This window comes from Engraulis encrasicolus, chromosome 3 (assembly GCF_034702125.1).
Source record: "Engraulis encrasicolus isolate BLACKSEA-1 chromosome 3, IST_EnEncr_1.0, whole genome shotgun sequence".
Taxonomy (NCBI): Eukaryota; Metazoa; Chordata; class Actinopteri; order Clupeiformes; family Engraulidae; genus Engraulis; species Engraulis encrasicolus.
In genome coordinates, this window is record NC_085859.1 from 26,318,589 (window position 1) to 26,341,088 (window position 22,500).

The 22,500-nt window shown below is 44.5% G+C and overlaps 1 protein-coding gene across 1 annotated transcript in view; it reads right to left on the bottom strand.

The window, feature by feature from the left end:
- The window catches only part of mapk1 (mitogen-activated protein kinase 1), a 50,865-nt gene extending 33,819 nt beyond the window's left edge, over positions 1-17,046 (bottom strand). The window contains exon 1 of the mRNA XM_063195080.1: positions 16,668-17,046. Within this exon, the coding sequence (XP_063051150.1) occupies positions 16,668-16,810 (143 nt within the window). The 5' untranslated portion in view covers positions 16,811-17,046. The remainder of the gene's footprint in view (positions 1-16,667) is intronic.
- Positions 17,047-22,500: the final 5,454 nt, after the last annotated feature.

Sequence of the window (22,500 nt, forward strand, 5' to 3'; positions counted from 1 at the left end):
GACTCGGCCGTCGTGTTCACGCCACAGATTTTAGCGTTCGTGAACCGGAAAGTTGGTTCACAATGCGAACCGCAAAATACTATGCCGTGGCCGTCAGCAGGTTCATACGGGTAACACAGTCACGTGTGGAAAAAGTTCAGAGCCCAGTTTGAACACGGGAGGTTCGCAGATAAGCATTTTAGTGAAATACCTTTACTGAAATACCTGGCCCAAGCCCCTCGGGATGTCCAGGACCAGGTTACTAGCATTAATTACATTTAAAATCATTGGGTCCATCCCATCATCTAACCTTGCTACGGTAGGGACAGGGAGTAAATTAGAGATTTACAGTACACCGTTATCAACACACCTCATTGCGCCCCAGGTGTGTGTGTGTGTGTGTGTGTGTGTTAGGGGGGGGCATTGATTTTGGTCTGGGACTGGCTATATAAGAACAGGTGGTTGAGAACAGTGGGGATTGTCGATGGTCACACCCGAGGTCGCAGGGTGAGAGCCTGTGAGTGAAAGGCATACGCGACCTCCCATGGACTAAACCTGTGACGGATTTGTTGCTGGAGGAAGGATGCGGTCGCGGGAAGACAACTGGACCTACTCCCATTTGTCGGCATGAACAACTGAAACGTGCTGCTTGCGGTGACCGGCATGGGGCCATGGCTTGGGCTGGCCACTTCACATGCGTGAGTTAAAGGGTAACTCCTGCCAATTTCAGATCCTTGTCAGGTCAGGGACAGGTGTTTGTTTACATTCTTGAAAAAAAAAAAACACATCTTGATTCATTCCCAAAAACATCCAAAAGGTTATGCAACATCAGCAGACAACTAGCAAACAACGATATCTTTTAGGAAAATATTTGGAGTATTTTTTAAAATGTAAACAAAATCTGCCCCCATTAGAAAAACTCATATTTCGGAAATGGCTGAGCCAAAAAGTGCAGCATCATCGGGTACTGACAAGTCAAGGGTAGTGTGAGCAATGCAACAGCATATTGAAATTGGCAGGAGTGCTCCTTTAATGCTAACCTCCTTTCCTTATGGTCACACTACATGCAAACAACAGTAACATCTCACATACACCTGGATTAATTATGCAGGTAGGGTCGAGCCACGTACTAAACCTCTGGTCCTTAGCACCTTGTCCTTGTGGTCTCTTGTGACGCCCCACTTCGGTGGAAAAAACAAGTTTCCCAAGTTGTCAGTCTAGCCACAACAACTTTTGGGGGACCTTTCCCCATTCAACATTCCAATAGCAAATGAGGAAAATCACAGGTCAGTTGTGCGAATTATTGAATGAAACGTCTATCGTCAATGACGCCTTGTCTCACATGATGAGGCCACAAGCACACAACGAGAACGGGAGGTTAGATACAGTACACTACACTTGGCTGACGCTTTTATCGAAGCGACTCACAGTTATTTACAGGGTTATTGGTTACAGTCCCTGGAGCAATGTGAGGTTAGGTGGTCTTGCTCAAGGGCACTACAGTCATGGATGGACCGTGTAGGGAGAGTTGATGATGGGATTTGAACCTGCGACACTCTGATCTTGGGGGCTGCAAGAGGGTGCTAATGGGGCTGCAGCAGGTTGGCCGGAAAAGTAAAGCAAACAAACAAAATAATTGCATAAATTGAATAACTAATGTCTACTAAAATAAACCAAAAGCAAATGAAACAATATTTGTCAAGATTTGCATTATACCGATATGTTATATATCCCCGTGTGGCACTGACTCACAAGACCTACACTATTGTTGTGAAAGGGGGTGCTGTGTAAGGGGGACCTAGGCTGGAATCTTCCGGTACATGGGGGCCTTGTCATTGTTAAAGGGGCAGTTTGGTCCATTTCAACATGCAGTTGTAATGCTCACACTACCCTGGACTTGTCAGTGCCTGAGATTTTTTTTCCTTCTTCTTCAGCCGTTTCCGAGATCCTGGTCATTGTAATGGGGGCAGCTCTTTGTTTACATTTCAAAAAAACATTTTTATTTATTCCCAAAAACATCCAAAAGGTTATAAAACATCAGCAGACAACTAGCAAACAGCAGTACCTTTTGGGAAAATATTTGGAGTTGGCCTATGTTTCATTTTTTTAAAATGTAAACAAACGCTGCCCCCATTAGAATTGCTCATATCTCGGAAAGGGCTGAGCCGAAAAATGTGGCATCACCAGGTACTGACAAGTCAAGGGTAGCGTGAGCAATACAACTGCATGTTGAAATTGACCAAACTGTCCCTTTAAGTTTGGGAAACCCTGGGGGTGGATAATGGGATGCACCCCCATGTAACAGATTAGGCTGCGTTGGCCACGTCTCCCCATCTAACAGACACACTATGAGGTGCACCAAGAATAAGGAACTACTAGTGTCCGGTAACCCTGTGCGGCGCTAAAAAGGAAACATGCAAGCTGGAACCGATTGGTTGCAGACACGGCAATGACATAGCAAGGAGAGACAAGAGCTTGTGCATGATAGGAGCAGCTATGCAACACGCACACATACAGCCCTGTGCTATACACTGCGCGCTATACGCTATTCTCCTACGCACGCACGCACGCACGCACGCACGCACACACAGAGAGGAAACACTCAAGCTGGAACAGTGGTACACTCCAATGTCTGAAAAGACGCCAGTGTCTGAGAAGAGAAGAGGCCATGCTCCATGTGCTATAAACAGCAGCTATGCTGCCTGCCACACACACACATGCAGAGAGCTATGCTCCTCCACACACACACACACCGAAAAGAGGCTATATGCCACAAGCCGCAGCTATGGGCCTCTTATTATGCAGCTATCTGCATCTCTAAGCTCACCTCTGTTCAATATGGGTCAGTAAGACTCATACAGCACACAGTGCGCGCGCACACACACTCTTAGCTGCTCCACGCCAAATCCACCTCCGCCACACATTAACGCCTTACACACACACACACGCCATGCATGTGTGCATGCATGCACACATACTATCCATGCACAGACTTGGGCATGTACACACATATACACAGTACACACACAGGCGGCTCCAGCTGAAGAGTGTGTGTGGGCGGAGGGCCTTGTGTAGCCTGCGGCTCGAGTGTCGGTCTGTGCCAGCTCCAGTGCAGCCTCTCTCTCTAGCACAACGCGAGAGCATACACACACAAGACCGCAACGCGAGAGCACACACGTGTATGCGTACACACAGACACACAAACCAACAAACAGGACAACAACGCGAGAACACACAAACACACACACACGCACACACAGTCTGAGCAGAGTTGCACACTGCCCAAAAACCCACTGCACACACGAGCACAAGCATTGACTATAGGAATGCAAAAACCAGAAGTCAAACGTACAAAGAACAGGTCTGCAGACTCACACGCTCACATACACACTGTTTTTTTGGCGTTTCCTGGAAAAGCTGTGCGTGAGTGCGTGTCTATATGGTGGGTGGAGTGTTCTATAAAGAAGAAGCCTTTGGGGGGGCATGATGTCAAAACACACACACACACACACACACACACACACACACACACACACACATACACAGACACAGACACACGCACACACACCAGGAGTGGGACTAGCAAAAAGCCTTAACATGACTGATGGATGGCGTCCAGTGAACTCAAAAGGATGTAAAACAAACATTGGTGTGTGCGAACATGAACACAAAACAGAGAGGGAGGGACAGAGAGAGAAAGCGCATGAGAGCGAGCGAGAGACAAAGTGCATGAGAGCAAGACAGCAAGACAGCAAGAGAGACAGAGAGAGAGAGAGAGAGGATAGAGAGAGAGGAGAGAGAGAGAGGAGAGAGAGAGAGAGAGGATAGAGAGAGAGAGAGAGAGAGAGAGAGAGATTGTTTCCAGGGAGACAGGACTACGAGACTTTCCATATATTGCGGCAGGCGAGCAGCAAGGCTGGTTATGCAACAGGCTGTTACCATGGCAACCTGGCCCAGTGAGTACAGGAAGGCACTCACTCTCTCGCTAGCACTAGCACAGCCATGCTTCAGCTGAGAGAGAGAGAGAGAGAGAGAGAGAGAGAGAGAGAGAGAGAGAGAGAGAGAGGAGAGAGAGAGAGAGAGAGAGAGAGAGAGAGAGAGAGAGAGAGAGAGAGAGAGAGAGAGAGAGAGAGAGAGAGAGAGAGATTTTTTGGTCCTAGCCCCACTCCACTACCACCACCACCACCAGCACACCAGCCCTTGACAGCTTTCGACATTCAGCAAGACCTTCTTCACACAAACCTCTAGCAAGTCAGACAGAAGGGAAAAATATGAGGAGGGAAAAAACAACAGAACTGCAGCCATCCTCCATACCATCACAGTCGACATGAACGGGGAGGCTGTGGCAGAAAGCAAGTCAAGCGTCTTTGCCCAGAGATGTACTCTCAATGGTCTTTGCCCAGTCAACATGATCTCACAACATTCTGGTAAATGAGCACGGACCACTGTTACACAAAATCTGTTGCAGTTTCATATAGAAAGCAATCTCGTGAGTCCGTCACGGAAAACCCTTCCGTGACTCCACCCATCTCCCATTTCCGATACAATACAAAACTTTATTGTCAGTTCACACTGAAATTCATTTTGCATCCCCGAGAAAGACTTGTTTAAGACAGGACAACAATACACATAACATCCCAAAACTTACATTTCACAGAATTCTGGTTGGCCCAGTTCATAAAGACATGCAAAGGAAAGCTGGACAAGTAACCTTCATGAAGTCTAGAGAGGACGCTCGTTCTAAATATCTTGTGTTCCAAGAGGCAACATAAAGCTGGATAGATCTCCTCATCATCATGACAGAAGGCGAGAGAACAGTCTTCAGCCAGCTCATGTCAAGGGATGCATAGCAATGATGAACATGGATAATATACCTTCATGGAAGGATGCTGTTAGCCAGCTTATGAAAAAAAAGACCTTTAACGTCAAGCATGGCATCTTCTTCATGACATGAAAGGCTTTGTACAGCCATGACAGAACATGGGAAGTGGTGATTGTTAAATGCAACTGACGAGGAGAGGAGAGGAGAGGAGAGGAGAGGAGAGGAGAGGAGAGGAGAGGAGAGGAGAGGAGAGGAGAGGAAATGGCGATGGCAGTGTGCCTGGTTCCGCCAACTGGACAATTGCAATGGACACTGCTCATTTGTTTGGGAGAAACAGAGACAAGAGACCGTGAGAGGGAGGATAATGGAGCAGGATGACTCGGCTCGGATGGCCAGGCCGACTATCACAGATTGCGATAGTATCGCGACATCAGTTAGCCATTTCCCACCAAATAATAGGATTATAATTGTGCCTGCTGTCTTTTGCGGAGACACTTGCAACCTGAGTATTAACCTACCTAACCACAGGCCCTGCCCCTGCTTCCTGGGCCTCGCCCTGCTGAGCTAGATCACTACATCAGTCGAGAAAGAAGTGTTGTAGGGTTAGGGCACTTCAGCCATAGAGGAGGGTAGGGCTGTAACGATATACTCAACTCACGATTCGGTTCGTATCACGATTTTTGATCTACGGTTCGATACAACCCACAATTTTTTTAATGCATCTTTTTGATGATCGTTTATAGGAAGAATAGGTTACAAGAGGTTACTAATAATACAAAAAAAGTGAAATAATAATGGTAATTATGTGAAGCTTGGAAGCACCATCACATATCATGTGGTTGTTTTCTGTACTGAAGGGTAACAAAACTTTGAAAGGGTGTATCATGATACTGGCTTTTTGTATCACGATACAGTATTGAGACTCTGCATATCATGATTTCTCGATTCGATACAATATCGTTACGGCCCTAGATGAGGGTATAGGACACGACCCACGTTCCTCATCCTGGTAACCCTGGCTCAAGTCAATACATTCATTCATGTTACACTTAGCTGGTGCTTTTATCCAAGGTTTGGTGCCGGATATAGTCCCTGGAGCCATGTGGGGTTAGGGCCCTTACACAATGGTATTTCAGCCACAGATGAAAGGGTAAAGGCACCTTTGTACCTCTGACCCGAGTCTGATCTAAAGAGCAAACTCCCTAAGCAGTAGACCACGGCTGTGCATGCATTTCATTCTGTGCAATGGGTCGTTCTTCCCCATTCAAATCCAGCCATTCTGCAGACTGTGAGAATCTACTTCTCGAGGAAGGAAACGTTTCTCAATATTGCAGGGGCAAACCCTCAGTGCAAAAAGGAAGTGTTGGAGGAGAAGCACAAGGGCTGCACAGCAGGATGAATGAACTTAAACTTGGATGGCATGATTTAAAACTGATAACATGATTTAGTTTGCCGGGAACAATTGGCGATACAAGACATGTGTTAGAATTGGAGCAAGCTAAGCACCTCTTAATCAACAAGGGTACTGCACAAACAACAACGCCATTACATCTAATCTTAACGGCTCAAAAACTTTGATATGGCAACCTTCTAATAAAACCTCCCAACCCTGGCCTACAATCATAATGCCACTGTATGGGTTAAGCCTCAACCCACGTCCAAAAGATTCTGTGGGTGGCTTTAGTTTCCGCTTGTTTGCAGACTGCATGTTGCATGCGATGGGGCAGCCGTGGGCTAATATGGGGCAGCCCTGGCCTAATGGTTAGGGACGTGGTCTTAAGGCCAGAGTGTTGCCGGTTTGAATCCCACCCTTACCTCTCCCTATAAATCCATCCATGGCTATAGTGCTTCTGAGCAAGGCACCTAACCCCAACATTGCTCCGGGGACTGTAACTAATACCCTGTAAATAACGGAGTAGCTTTGGATAAAAGCCTCAACTAAGTGTAAAGTAATTACACATGCTGCATGCAGTGAGCATGAGAAAAGGGGAGGCTTTACAAAGAATTGATCGGTCCTCTGATTGCGCTGTAACTGCAAAGAACAGTGTTCAAATCTAACACAAACCAGAAAGGAGTAGTTAAAAAGGAAGAAACGCTGGTGCCACACGGATGTCTATTTCTTATTATTTCTTCTTTATTTTCAGTGCACTTAAAGTGACCAACATTTCGACAAGTGTGCTCATCCTCAAGACGCTGAAAACGCGTTTCGATATGTTAGTCAAAATGCAGTGAAAATAGTTAAGAAATAACAAATATGGACACCCACACGGCACCAGGTTCTCTTTTTAAGTCATGTCTATTCAGGCATGGTTATACCTGATTGTCACCTTAAAAGTGTAGAGTATGCGTTGTCCTTTGTTCTAAAATGGAGTAGCGTTTTTACAGGCCGAAAATATGTGAAAAGTGAAGTGAATAGCAAATCCATAGCGCTTGTATAACCAAAAGTTAGCAGTAAAAAAATAAAAAAAACAGGTAAACAAAAACACACCCATGCACATAGTAGCAAGAACACACATAGTAGCAAATAAGAACGCACACACGCACACGCACGCACACACGCACACAAGCTCACTCCAGAGATGTTGGTCTCCATCACAAAGCTGACTGATTGGAGTATGTGTGTACCGTGTGTGAGCTGACGTCAGCGCTAGGAGAGGTTGCCGTGGTTACTAGGATCGTGGTGGCAGAGCAGCTGAGCAGCCTGGCAGGAGCGCCAATGCCACTGGCATGCCATGCCACGCTCCTCCTGGGTGTGCATGCGTGTGTGTATGAGTGTGAAAGAATGACGGTGTGCCATGTGTGTGGAATACAGCGACAGCATGTGTGTGTGTGTATGTGTGTGTGTGTGTGTGTGTGTGTGTGTGTGTGTGTGCGTGTGTGTGTGCGTGTGTGTGCGTGTGTGTGCGTGTGTGTGTGTGTGTGTAAGAATGACTGTGTGCATGTGTGCGCGCTAGAGAGTGAGGCAGAAGGTCAGTGACTGTGAGGTGGGCTGGTTGGTTTGATGGCAGAGTTGTAAGCGTGCACACCTCTCTCATTCTCGCTCTCCCTCTCTTGTTGGTGCAGCCAACGCACTCCCAAATGTCTGCCAAAAAAGCCATGACATCAGACTGGTCACCAGGAGGAGAGAGAGAGAGAGAGAGAGAGAGAGAGAGAGAGAGAGAGCGCGCGCGCGCGAGAGAGAGAGAGAGAGAGAGAGAGAGAGAGAGAGAGAGAGAGAGAGAGAACTCAGACCAAGAGAGGAGAAGACAGAAGGAGAGAGATTGAGAAAAGAAAGAAAGAAAGAAAGAAAGAAAGAAAGAAAGAAAGAAAGAAAGAAAGAAAGAAAGAAAGAAAGAAAGAAAGAAAGAAAGAAAGAAAGAAAGAAAGAAAGAAAGAAAGAGAGAGAAAGAAAGAGAGAGAAAGAAAGAGAGAGAGAGAGAGAACTCAGACCAAGAGAGGAGAAGACAGAAGGAAAGAGTTTGAAAAAAGAAAGCAAAAGAAATAAAGGAAGAAAGCGAAAGAAAAAAAGAATGAAAGCAAGAAAGACAGAAAGAAAGAAAGAAAGCTTTAGAAACATAGAGGTGGGGCATTGGGTGGGGGGTGTTGACTGAGTCAGTCTGTTGTTGGCCTTCACCCCTCTGCTTTCAGAGTGAGGCTCCACTCCTAAATGTTTCCTGCCCGTCTGTGGCCACCACACGCAGCATTACCGGCAGCAGCAGCTTAGGACTAGGCAGTCTCCAGTCCACCACCATCTGCCATTTCACGCAGCCTAGCCTAGCCTAGTGAACTTCAAAGACTGTGGGACAGAAGGGGACAGGTTCACTTGTGCCTTAGTTTGGGCATAATACCTAGGGCTGAACAAAAAAAGGTTACTTTTTTTTGAAAAACGGTTTGCACATTCAACGTCATCATGCCATAGGGCTTTAAAGAAGAAAAAAATCCAAAATGTCAGCACAAACGTGCGCGCGAGTGCATGTGCGTGCGTGTACCCGTCTCTATGCATGTTGAAGAACAGAAACTACAACAGGTTTACAGGGCTAAATAATTTGGTTAACAAAAATCAGTGTCGCCACACAGCAGTGCAAACTCTAGATAGTCAAAGTTGCGTGGCGTGTATGTGTGGTTCGCAGTTGCAGCGAGACAGAGAGGCTTTTTAGCCTGTAAAGGAAATGCTTGGTGCAATAGATTCAAATCTGCATGGCCATAGCTGTGTTCAATACACTCTTTGCTTGTGTAGCCAGCAAATATGGGGGGGGGGGGGGGGGGGGGGGGGGTAGGACAGTAAAGATATTGACAAGAAGCAAGTGGGAGAGAGAGTCAGGGAAGGGTCAGCAAAGGACCCGGACCGGAATCGAACCCGAATCTGACTTCACCACCAGTAAAGCTCAGCCCAAGTCACTGCAAGACTGATCAAAAAGGTGTTTTAAAAATAAAAAATAAAAACTGCATAGTCAACAGGTCTAAAGGGTGTTTAGTAGAGGGCAGGGAAGGCACTAGTACAGACCATAGGGTTATTGGGTGCTACCCAACAAGGCAGCCATTGTCTCCGTCGTTCTCTCCCTTTTCCTTCTCTCTCTCTCTCTCGCTCTCTCTCTCTTTCTCTCCTCTTATCCCTCGCTACTGATAGTGCTGATAAGGACAGTGTTTAGAGTAGAGTCCCTGCCTGCCTCCCTGCCTGTCACAAACGCCACCGTGTGCTTTCCTTCCTCTGCTCCAGAAAGTGTACACGTAGCCTGGTAAAGAGACACACAGGCCTTTAACCAGTGGTGTCAAACTCATTTCGGCTCAGGGGGCCAGAGCCACATACCGTCAATTTGATATCAAGTGGGCCGGACCAGTAACCCAAATTCAAAATATTGCACATTTTTGCTACTATATATTGGAATTGCGTTGCTAGTCAATCATCTTGAGGTAGAGGTCAGCAGGTATATCAGGACCATTGAAAACCTAAAGTAATAGGGATTAGATATTTACTTCTTTATTGACATTCTTCGATTTTCCGCCACCAAGTCTGGGGCCATATTGGACTATGTGGCGGTCCGCATCCTGCCCCTGGGACTTTGCCAGTCACCCCTACCTTAGTGTAACCTGATCCATCTAATGTCTGCATGCAAGCAATTATATGTGCAATATGTTTAATCAATTATGCAATCCTGCAGGCTGCTAGTCCAGACACCTTGATTTCCTTTGCAATCAAGAAAAGTAACTTTACTCTACTTAGGAGAAGAAGAACTCAGAGTTCAGAGTGAGTAACAGAAAGCTGTTAATTTACTACTATGTGTGTACAGTACACTGCCCTTTAGGCCTACTCACTAGTGATTACACTAGGTGTGAACCAGCCATAAAGAGACCTGGGCCCTCACAATGCACACAGATCATGTATGCACTGCACTCACTTGTACCGGCAGGTTGCCTGACCGTCAAGCTAAATGGAGAAGCCAGTAAATTACACTGTGCCTTTATCTAAATCATATCATCGACCTTTAGGTACAGGGTATTTGTTACAGTCCCTGGAGCAATGTGGGTTTAGGCGTCTTGCTCAACAAGAGCACTTCAACCATTACATGCTGGTTAGGGTGGGATTTGAACTTGTGTTACCATGTGTAACACCAGAGAGAGACCATAACTGGAGTGCAGAATATCATTTCCTTTATGTAACTGTAAAGAGATTTTTTTGCAGCAGCAGTCACTAAGTGTACACAGTTTATTTTTTTAGTTTAGCAATTGTTTACAATACGAGGTCATTTGGTCGGTCAGTTGGTCGGAAACTGGTTTGCAACGTAGGCGTTGCCCTGACGTTGACCTGATTTTCCACCTACATTTCCTTACCATTGTGTTATTAGCTGGAACCGATGTATTAAAAAAGTATACAGAACCATCAAATTATAAATGGATTTACACAACACCAGCTCATTCAACACTAGCAACTTTGTCGACACATGACCAAATTGACACAAGGTATCGCACCAATCAGGACCCGTCTTACATCGAGAGTGCCATGAGCTAGCCAAAACCATCACATCACAACCACTGCAACACACGGCAAACTGATCTCTAAGCTCCTACAACTCACATACAGTACATAGTTACACTATACAACGGAAAAGAGAAAAAAATGCTCAGTGCTATGTGTAGAGCAAGACAGGAGGAGCAGTATGAATGCCACAGTATGAAACTCTGGCTTCAAAGTGCAGGGTTGCAAACACGCAAAAAGTAACATGTGGAGGTGAAGATCTAGCTTGATTATCATCGACTTTCAGATCTCTTCGAGACTAACATTTACCAAATGGCACGGTCGACCCGCCTCCCTTGGTTTGCTAATGGTTGCATGCTTCCTGATAAAGTGAGAGGAGTTCCCGATTTTTCAGGAGCTCAGAAACGATATTTGTATCGCTCTTGGCCTGACTAGAAGGGCACGGCCTGGTTAGTGAAGAGCAGCTCACGTACCACCAGGAGCCACCTTTAGGTTAGTGATACTGTACGTGCTGCAGTCCGGACCTTGGATGCTTTTACGACATCTTTGCCCATGCCCCTCTTCTGTATACAGTATGTAGGCCAATTAGTTAGTAGTACACACACCCGTCACATACACATACATGGGTTGGAAAAAATAATGGAAACACCGGTCATTTTAGTGTGGGAAGTTTCATGGCTCAAGTGGACAAGCCTGTTGGCCATTCTTCATTAATTGCACATTGCACCAGTATGGTGAAGTGTGAAGGTTCAATAAGTAGGGTAGGACACAGTTTTGCTCAACATTTTGCAATGCACACAACATTATGGGTGAAAAATCAGAGTTCAAAAAGGAGAAATTCTTGGTGTGAGCCACAGTATCCAAGGTAATCGCTGGATCTCAAATGGCACACTTGTGCACTTCGGGCACTGTGTTTCAGTGCGTAACTAATACGGCATGCGCACTGAAACATGAACACTAAAGTGCACAAGTGCACCATTTGAGATTCAGCCAATGTCTGCATACCACCAAGAAGGATGAACCACATCCAACAGGATTAACTGTGGATGCAAGAGGAAGCTGTCTGAAAGGGATGTTTGGGTGACTGGCCGAGTGTATTGACCCTGTGTAGCTCTTTATGGACAGTTTTGTTGGAACCAGCAGAGTTGAGGTGCACATTTAATTCTACCGTGATTTGGACACCTGTGGTTTTATGTTTTTTGGATACAGTCCGGGTTAGCACCCAAACACCCCTTTCAGATAATTCAGACAGCTTTCTCTTGCATCCACAGTTAATCCTGTTGGATGTGCTTCATCCTTCTTGGTGGTATGCAGACATTACCTTGGATACCATGGCGACTGTGGGGATGCATCTTGCAATCTTGAGTCCTTTGGCGAACAGTAAGTACTCTCGGGTCAAGGGAGGCATTTTACCTTACATTGCTACAGAGGGGAGTGTCCGAGCTTTATATAATCCACTTGATAAGGACAGCCGGATAGATGTAATGTCATAGCATGATGCAAAACGTCTGTGCACTCCAGTGGTGGGTGTGGGGCAAAGGAGTGTCAACACTTTGTGCAAAGTGGCAAAATCTCTGGGGTTTCACGAGACACCTCTTTACTGAAACACAAGTCGCGAGCTGTGAAAAAGCCACAGACAGAAACCCACAAGTGGAAACTTTTTACAGCATACATACAGCTTTACAACATAAACAGGCTGCATTTTAGTCAAGTTTAAACATCCTTTCAATTTGTAATTGCTAGTTTTTCCCAGTATACCGTCACTTCACATACAAGAAGGTGCTTTAATGCAGACATATCTGAGAAAATAGTATAAGACGGGAATCCAGCAAAAATATAGAAAGACTGTTGCAAATGCACGCGTACAAAGTCAAACGATTAAGCATACATTACAATACATGTAGCAGACACCTTTGACCAAAGCGACTTCCAAGGAGAGCATTTAAGCAAGAACAGGGTAAGGCACAGTGTACAGTTGCAACACTGACAACACTGGCCAACACAAAGTAAAGATGACGTAGCAAAAAATTAAGATGCAATTTAAAAAGTTGCAAAAAGTAAAAGACATAAAGGTGTAGTGTGCAGTCGCAACACTGACCGCATCGTCCAACACATGGTAAAGGATGTAGCATAAAATAATAAGAAGGGTAACAAGGCATTTTTAGATAGTAAGCAAAGACATCTAGGCTTCTACTTCTTTCTCCCTCTTCAAGAGTGCAGTTTTGCAACACACACACGCGCGCACGTCCACGCGCACAGGCACACGCGCGCACACGCAAACGCACGCGCACGCACTATGCTCCTGCCCTGTTCCTCCCCTACTGCTGAAGCTCCTGGTCAGCCACATTCTCTGGTTATTGCATCACCCCGACGTCTGTAGTAAAACACAGCTAGCCTGCCTGGCTGGCTGGCTATTACCGTAAGTAAGCTCTCCGCAACACTGGTCTGGCAGCATCACAGTAAGCCCTGTGTGGAGATAGGCAAATCATGTGGGCTGGAGTGGCGCAGCCTCCACACACGCAGGGTCATGAAAGGACTAACACAGGGGCAGCCATGGCCTAGTCTAGTGGTTAAGTAGATGGACTTTAGATCAGAGGGTTGCAGGTTTGAATCCCCCTCCCTATATCACTCTATGGCTGAGTTGCCTTTGAGCAAGGCACCTAACCCCACCTTGCTCCAGGGACTGTAACCAATATCTTGTACTAACAAAAAAAAACCTGTAAGTCGCTTTGGATAAAAGAGTCAGCTGAATGTAATGCAATGCAATGTCATAACATGGTAGTCAGACTGTAGCCTAAAAAAGCCTACACCTCAATCTGAAATGTATGCTCATTCATACAGTGCCGTTTGTAGGGAGAAAAGCAATGTGACTTGCCTCTACAGATTGCCAAACAGAGAGACTTAGCAGACTATAGAACTTGAGCTCAAGTAGTCCGTGTCTCCATCTGCAATGTACACTCGTTCACTTCAGACAACATTCTCTATGCAGCGTGCGTCCTATGAAGCAGACTATGTGGTGAGCATTTTGGAAAATATAGTTGGCATTTTGGACATTACATTTGGCGTTTCTCATGGAGGGGTTTTCTGGGAGTATACGATTATGAGAGACGTGTGTGTGTGTCTCTGTGTGTGTGTGTGTGTGTGTGTGTGTGTGTGTGTGTGTGTGTGTGTGTGTGTGTGTGTGTGTGTGTAAGGTAAATCCAAATTTTTCTATGATTAGAAGAGAGGAGTCAAACTCTCTTCTCCATGTTTTCCAGTGTTGTCCGAGGCAGCTTAGGCGGCCTGGAAAAATATGCTCCCAGCCAACAGCCAACGGTGCAGCTAGAAAGAAAAACAAACCAACAAAAAAAATCTACTTTCACTTCCTCTTAATCCCTGCCCCCCAGGAATTGCACGCATGCACACACACGGACATGGACACACTCACACTCACACACACACACACACGCACACACACACACACACACACACACGCACGCAACACACAGCTTCTTGTGTTCATTTGATCCTCCTCTTCCTTGCAGACATGCAAGTTCGTGCTGGTGTCACTGATACATCCACTGAATTGATCTCTGCACCATCATCTACGCTATCTTTGCCTTCAGAGGACAACTCCCTAATAAAGAATTAACTGCAGAGTAGAACAGGAAAACTGCTGGGTTTTTGAAGGATTGCACTGCTTTTGTGTCCAAAACGTTTCATTTTCTGCATTAAAGTGCAGAATTACAGTTAGTTCATGCTGATTTTTCCTGTCTACAAAATAAAGCATTTTTAACATATTAGTGCTGCATTAATACTGTGGTATACTGCTGTAGAACTGAAGAGTGGATACTGCCGTTCAAAACAGGATTTCTCACATAATGGAACAACTCATCATATATTTTATATCAAGAACCGCCCACATTCATATCATGCAAACTGTATTTTTTTAGACAGAGTTTACAATGTTAAAACAGGCTATTAAAAGTTGAATACACTTTTAAAACACTAATACTAAAAAAGAGAGAGTTATTTTTGGCTTCGCTGTGCACTTTAAGAGTTCGTTTTCAGAAGAATGCCAGAAGACAATATGACGGTACCAAAGGCCAGAACTTGGACTTCCATTTAAACCTAGTTGTGAGAAAAGGGGTTGATGCAAGATCTTATTTGTCTCCCAAAAGCAGGGTCAGGTCAAAACAAGGGGAAAGTGTTTTCCTTCTTCATCCATTACACTCAAATGCAACAAGGACTGTATTTTTTTTAACATGTTTCAGTGCAAAGAAGGCAGCACACAGAGTAAAACGGCAGGGAGTTCAGGGCTGCTTATGGTCAGAAAGTGTGGCAAAGATTATGTCAATGCTTGGAAGAATACAAAACTCAGGGGTCTTGAACAGGTCTACCCACATTGACCCTCTAGCCTGTTTGAACCCATCAATTGCCCTCGCATGCCTATTTGAAGTCTACAGCATAAAGTGCATCCCACGACAGACAGCTCTTTGAAGCAGCATCCTTCACAGTCTAAAAAACATCAACTACAACCAATGTGTCTCGGTAGACTATTGCACTGTGATCCAGGTTGTTTTCGTTCCATGTTTCATAACGAAACATGCATCCGTTGGTTGATTTTCATCTGCTGACTAGATTCGAAAATGTCACTTTCCGTTTCTGTCTTTATACACATTCCGGATAAATTGCTATTAATGCTGCTATGCTATTTCGCTCGTTCTCTCTGATGGCACCCCATTGAGTTTTCACCAGTACCATCTCCAGATTTTGATGTCGATAGTTAGATAACCACACGTTCGACGGTCCACGTGAATCGAGATCAAGTGAGACAGTCCGCTGTGGTGCGCATCTATCTGTCGGGGGTGGGGGTGAGGTGAGTTCTCGGTGAAGCACATCTCAAAGCATCCTGTGCAGACCGTCTTCTCATCGGCACCCACGCCACTGTGGTGTAGTTCTAGGCTACAACACGGCTTTGCTGCTGACATCCTGTTGGTTTTACGCAGCTATAGTGTTACTGCCACACTGCATCTAGGCCTTGGTTATGCGCGTAAAATTATGCGCAAGAACTCCCATCAGTTAAGCAGACCTGGCACTCCTGAATCTACTATAGGCCTAGTAAACATTGCGTGCAGACAAATCCCTACACATGAGACTAAAGGTCGACGGTATCTTGTACCACCAGCCATGTCTTGTAGGCTAACGACTAAATCCAAATGTACTGTACTTCAGCATAGGTGTCGACACCATGTCAAATGCAATGTTGCGCGTTAGCAACAAAAACTGTGCCAAACACTGTGCACGCCACTGATACTTAACATAGTACTATGACATGGCACGAAAGGCTGGATTCGACATTTTGCATCCAAGAATCCATCAAAAGCGAACAACTTGTTGCGCTCTGACAGCGGCTGGGAGTTGGGACACGACCAACCCAAACATCCATGATCTGAAAACGCCTGGTCCAGAATCATCAACCGAAGATTCACCACGTCAACCTATGGCATCGGTTAACAGCTAGCGAAGCGGTTGAAGTCTTTCCGAAAGATGATTTGTGGGTTTGATCCAAGATTTCACTCATTCAAGCACGGAACCAAGCTATCCGACAACTACTTGACTGGGTGATTTGCGTACTACTCCACCCCGATTCGATATGGATAGCCACTACAGTAAGAACCCACACCTCATAGCCATTTTAATATCCCGCAGATAGGTGTATGTCAAGACACTGAAGACAGCAACCGACGTAAAACAAAGAGGCACGCTTGTTAGATCAAAAGTGAAATATTGTCCGAAGTTTGTCAGGACAAAATAACTACCCCCAAACTAGCCATACATCTAACTCAAGTTGGCAAAGTTAGTTACTTCAATCTGGCTTCAAAGAAAAAGCGCACCTGAAAGCTATTCAGATCTAACAAAAACATCACCTACCACACCATTCCGTAGGCTCCCTCTCCGATGTAAGCCAGGTTGCTGTAGCGGGGACCGACATCGAAGGCCTGCCCACGGACAAGCTCGGCCTCGCCAGGGTTGGGGCCGCCGCCTGCAGGGCCAGATACCGCAGCTGTCGCCATTGTTGAATCTGGTCTGCCTTTGATAGCTCTCCCAAATGTCCAGTAATCAAAGATCAAAAATCGGGACCTCACCCTCAATTACTGACGGGAACAGACCGTGTAAAAGACAGACGTGTCTCTGTACACTCGTTTTGGTGACAGAAGCTGGCAATGCATGCAGACAACTGTTGGCAAAATATTACGATACAGACTGAGCAGCGTGCACTTGCGCTTGACGCCGTGGTAGCCACAGACTGCAACGGAGTCAAGCATCAAATGTTGCTGCAGGAAATAACGGGAGGGGGGAGATCACGTGGACAGCAAAGAAATCATTCTCTATCGCGAGATTTGACTATGATTAAAATTGTTCAACTCATACTATTTTCGTAATATAATATGATAATAACATGCTATATTTCAAATGGAATACAATCGCAAAATGCAGCCTTTCGATGCAAATATTTCAGGCTCCCTGCCTTTACTTTTCTTGACAGCATGCACCAGAGATCACTAGGCATCTCACTCACAACTGTTTGATCATGAAGCAGGGGTACTCTAAATAAAGTCAAGTCTGTTTATACAACACAATACAAATATAAATGTTTTGGCAATGTTTTGAATGCAACACACGCGCGTGCATGCGCTCACTTGCGCACGCACACACATCTGATGTGTCATCCCTTTGGCGGTGGGGGGGCGCGCACACACACACACACACACACACACGGATGACAAATCAGATGTGATGCCTCTCCCTCATATCGACTAAAAAAAACAAACAAGCTTTCCAAGTAATGCTTGTATTCTTCCAGTATATTGTAAACACAAATATTATACCATATTCCAACTCTGACAGATTTAGTTTGTTACAATGGTGAATGTGTCGCATGTTAACAGAAAGGGCATAAATGGCTATGGCACCAGTAGCCTGACATCTGTAATCTTCGAGGTATGGCAAGAAAAGCCAAAAGTCAGCCAAAAAGTTTTCATGCACATGCCATCGCCTGCATTATCTTTCATAGAAAAGACAAACGGATGCCTGTTTGTGCCTATATAATACCAGCACATAACATTTTTATAAAAATGAGAGCATGAGAGAAATGAGAACATGTGTCTACATCTTTTGTTTGTTTCACCATGCAGACATCTGTACACATCTATGATAAAACTGGGTGTGTTCAGGTCAACTCAAGGCTTTTATTCATTGTTTAATTTTATTTCACCGTTCCTTTTTTGAATTAAAAGGAGGCCTATAATTGGTTTGTTGGACCAGTGACAGGTGAATTAGGGTTCCATGTTCCATGCATGTTGGGCATGACGCGTGTGATCACCAACTCAGGAACTTCACAGAGCCAGAAGTACAAGTACAGCCTGAAACGTGTAAAATGAGTGCAGACCAAGGACCAGAGACAACCATGGTACAAACTGTATGGTACACCTAGTTTGGTGGGCCTACAAACGTAATGTATTGTGTGAGTACACCCTAAAACGTCTACGAACACAGTGTGCCACATGGAATGATGTCATCAACTAATTAGCCAAATAGAGTTGTACTTACGGGATCAAGTACAGTCTGTGGTGTGACTGTGCCCTGAGTCACACCAGAAGGTTTTGTACAGAAAGTCAAAAATGAGCTCACCGATTGTAGAATGACCTAATAACCAGTAAAATAGACCCTGTGAATACATTATACCGCCCATGACCATGATGTGCCCTGACGTTGACTCTCATACATTCAAAATCTATGTATTAGGCCTACATGCTGTTTTCCTGACAGTTTCATGCTTCATGTGTCGGCACAGATATTAGTTGAAGGGCTGCAAAATGCCAATATCATACATTTTGAAAAACATTCAAAAACTAATATTTTATTGTATTTCTCAGCTTTGATGTTTGAATTTGGTATGGAAACAACAGATAACACTAATACAGTTCCAAATGCCCCAGTTCTGTATAAAATCAGATTAAACAATAAAAAATAAATCAGAAAAAATGTATTGAATATGCTTTTTGCATTACAGTTCTAGTGACTTCAACAATTACTCAGAGATGACATAAAAAAAACACATTTCACATTTCAAAAGGTCAAAATTAATTTAATCGTCAGATTTGGCAATTCCCAATACATTTCATACACTGCAATGTAATACTGTAAGAATAGATGCTGAACAAAGTTCATCATACAAAGGTTTGGCAGTTTTATACCTTGATCACTGACTTGAAAAACATCTCTAAAAGTTATGTACTTGGGTACAGTGTAACATCAACATATACAATCCATTAGCAGTAATTACACACTTATAAAATAGAAAAAAAGAAAGAAAACAAAATAAACATCACTCGATGGTCCAGTTAGAGATGGCACCAGTTCTCATCAGGAACCCCTCCATTAAGCATCACGCTGAGGGCAAAACCTTGACAAGGTCCCTTTTACAGCTCATCTGGTTAAGGATATGAATTGAAATTTATTAAGTAAAAAAACGAGACCATATTAAGAACAGAGGTGTTGTTAAGGCACCGCTCGCTTCTGATGCATGGAAACGAGGGAAGTAACAAAAGAATGCACGGCAACATAAATGCCAATACGGCATAAAACAAAACAAAACAAAACCTTTTGAGTGAAAAAAAACAAATCCGTATAAAAACCGTAGATCTACACGGCGTTAAGGAGTTTGAATTCTTGTCTTAAAACACAGCATGCTGTCAATAGTATTTACAGTCGAACACACTTTAAACTCAATGATCTTTATGTCCATGTCTGTCAAAACATTGGTGTGGACACCAACCCCATCACTGATGAAACTACAGGTTATTACCAGGCAGATAATATGTAGTGATGTAGCCTGGAAATTCCCATGCTGCCTTGTTTACTGGTTCCGATATGAAGGACAGCATGGAAAACCTGGCTGAAATCTTCGACTGAATTTGGGATCCCAGCCATAGAACAGGGAGGGTGATCAAGCCAAATTAGACAAATTTGAAGCATGACGTTGGTTCACAGATCGACCATGTCAACACCACATGCAAAACCAGGGGTGCATTTCTCGAAACCATAGTTGCTAACGATATCAGCTACTTTGATGTTTACAATGCAATTTCCCATTGATAACTACCCAAGTTGCTAACTGGCCAACAACTACACTTTCGAGAAACGCACCCCAGCATTCCATCAAGCTTTAGACAGTAATTTCAAGTGTTTAGCTCGACCGCCAATATGAGAAAATGAGTAGATGGTTCCCAGATTATAACTCCCTTGGGGTATTATAGTCTGGCAATAACCAGCTAGCAGAGCTGGACAACGTGAAGGGTATTCCAGGCAGGTGGTTCAGTGACTTCATCCCACTGATTCGGTATAAAAGTGATAACTTTTCTGTTATTATTCCTATTATTGTAATGTCTAAATTCTATATTATCCATCTCTGTTTACATGTTCAATGTTAAATGTTGAGTGTTAAATGTTCATTTGTCGGCTACTGTATTTATTATTGACCACATATTGTTACCAGTCCATCATTGTTACCCGTCCTGTCTTGCACTTAATGTCAGTCTGTAAAATGTCAGTCTTGCATATGTCTTGTCCTGGCATGGTATAGAGAGAAAACGTAATTTCATTTTTCCTTGTATGTCTTGTGCATATGAAGAAAGTGACTGGTAATTTAAAGTCCCATATCAGGGTGGCCAACTGTTCCAAAGACCTTGAAGTAAAAGCCTTCTAGGGACGGGCATTGGAAATTAGCCTATGGCTACAAATGCTATGATACTTATCTGTTAGGTTGTTGTACAGCCTACATGATGTGTATTTGTCCCTACTCAAATAAACCATAACTGAACTGAACTGAAGTGAGATTTCGGCTGTGGGGTGGGCGTTGCTTGCGCCAGTGCCTCAGGTTTATGTTATCTATCAGCTTGGTTGTAATCTCCGCCAAGAGTTGAGAATCGTCAAATTGTTGGCGGATGGCGCGCATGTGTCAGGCAATGAAGCAGTTGCTACAGAAGCGGCAACGGATGCAGCAACTAATTGATATACAATCATATCCGATTGTTGTCGTTTTGGGCTGCTGCACCAGCATCAGACACACCCATTCTCGTGCCTCAAGCCACGCTGGTATGTGAACGCCCCGTTAGTTACTAAACCACCCTTATGGAATACCCGCCAGCTGAGCAAAGATGATGTTTATTATCACACCTTGTCAGACAGGTGGAAGAGTAAACCAGTCCCTAATGTCCTGCAAGTCAATCTACTTCCTCTCATCTCTTTCCTGTAGCCTCCAGCCTTCTATGTTCAGGTTCCATGTTCAAAGTTTTTATTCAATGTCTTGCAACAACAAAAAATCCATTCAGAGACCATTTTCTCATTTGCAATCGGGATGTTGAATGAGGTAGAGCCCCCAAAAAGTCACTCTGCGTTTTGTTGTTTTCTCCATAGAGGCAACGCCAAGGCCAGAGGACAGAGGCAGTAGGAAAGGGCAGGAGGAAGTCAATTGACTTGAGGCCTTAGATCCTCTATGTAGGCACACAGGTGGGAAGAGCCAGGTAGTTTAGGAGAACACGACAGGCCTACTGGATGGCAAACCATCAGTGCTATAATATAGCTTGTAAACATGAAGGCATCTGGATGGTGCAGATTTTACCGGAGATGTCATTGGGATGTTACTTTCTGCCAAGTGACTGTTTGTTTGTTTAAACATTTGATATGTTGACATTTTTGCATCTCAGTAGAAAACTGTAGCTAGGGGCAGGCTTCACTTAAAAAGTTTATCAAAATGCTTCCAGGATGTTTGCTCAAATCAATGGTGAATTGAAACGAAACAAAAGAGGCTGTACCATATATACTGTATACTGTACATAGTGTTACATGCAAGGTGTGCCTAGCCCAGAAAACTAGACAAGCCCACATAGCGGCAAGTTGATCAAGTACTGCACCACTGGAGATAACAGGATCCTAACACTGTTTGTGTGTAACAATCAGTGATGGGCAAAATGGATGAATTAGTTACCCACAATCTAGGACCACATGTTCCAATTGTTTACAGGTTTTTATACCTCCATTTTTGACAGGACAGTGAAGGAGAGACAGGAAATGAGTAGAGAGAGAGAGACGGGGAAGGATCGGGAAATGACCCGGGCCAGTTTTCTGGTGTCAGACTACACTGTTCATGTTATAATCTGGCACGCCAGGCTGAAGTGCGCCCCCTCTTGTTTCAATTTAATTTAGCATCTTACAATAAGGGATAAAGACCTGCTGAATGACATATTGGTTCATAAAAGTAGTAGAACTTACTGACTCATATGAGATATGAAGGTAGAGGGGTGGAAGGAGAGGGATGTTTTGAGTGAGGTCATGCCACTTTCTCATCATCAGCGCCTCACGCACACACGCAAACACACACACACACACACACACACACAAGTACACAGTCATAAAGCTGCCTGCATCGCATTGTATCGCTCACACACACACACACACACACACACACACACACACACACACACACACACACACACACACACACACACACACACACACACACACACACACACACACACACACACACACACGGTGTGGGAAGTGCTGAGTCAGCTGAGATGGACTGCACAGATTGCTGCACATTACCGGCAAAGATCTTAATCTCCCTCCCCCTGTTGGACATGCACGCTACTCTACAGGTTCACAGCGCACAGGCACCACATCAGAGAACATCACAACTCAG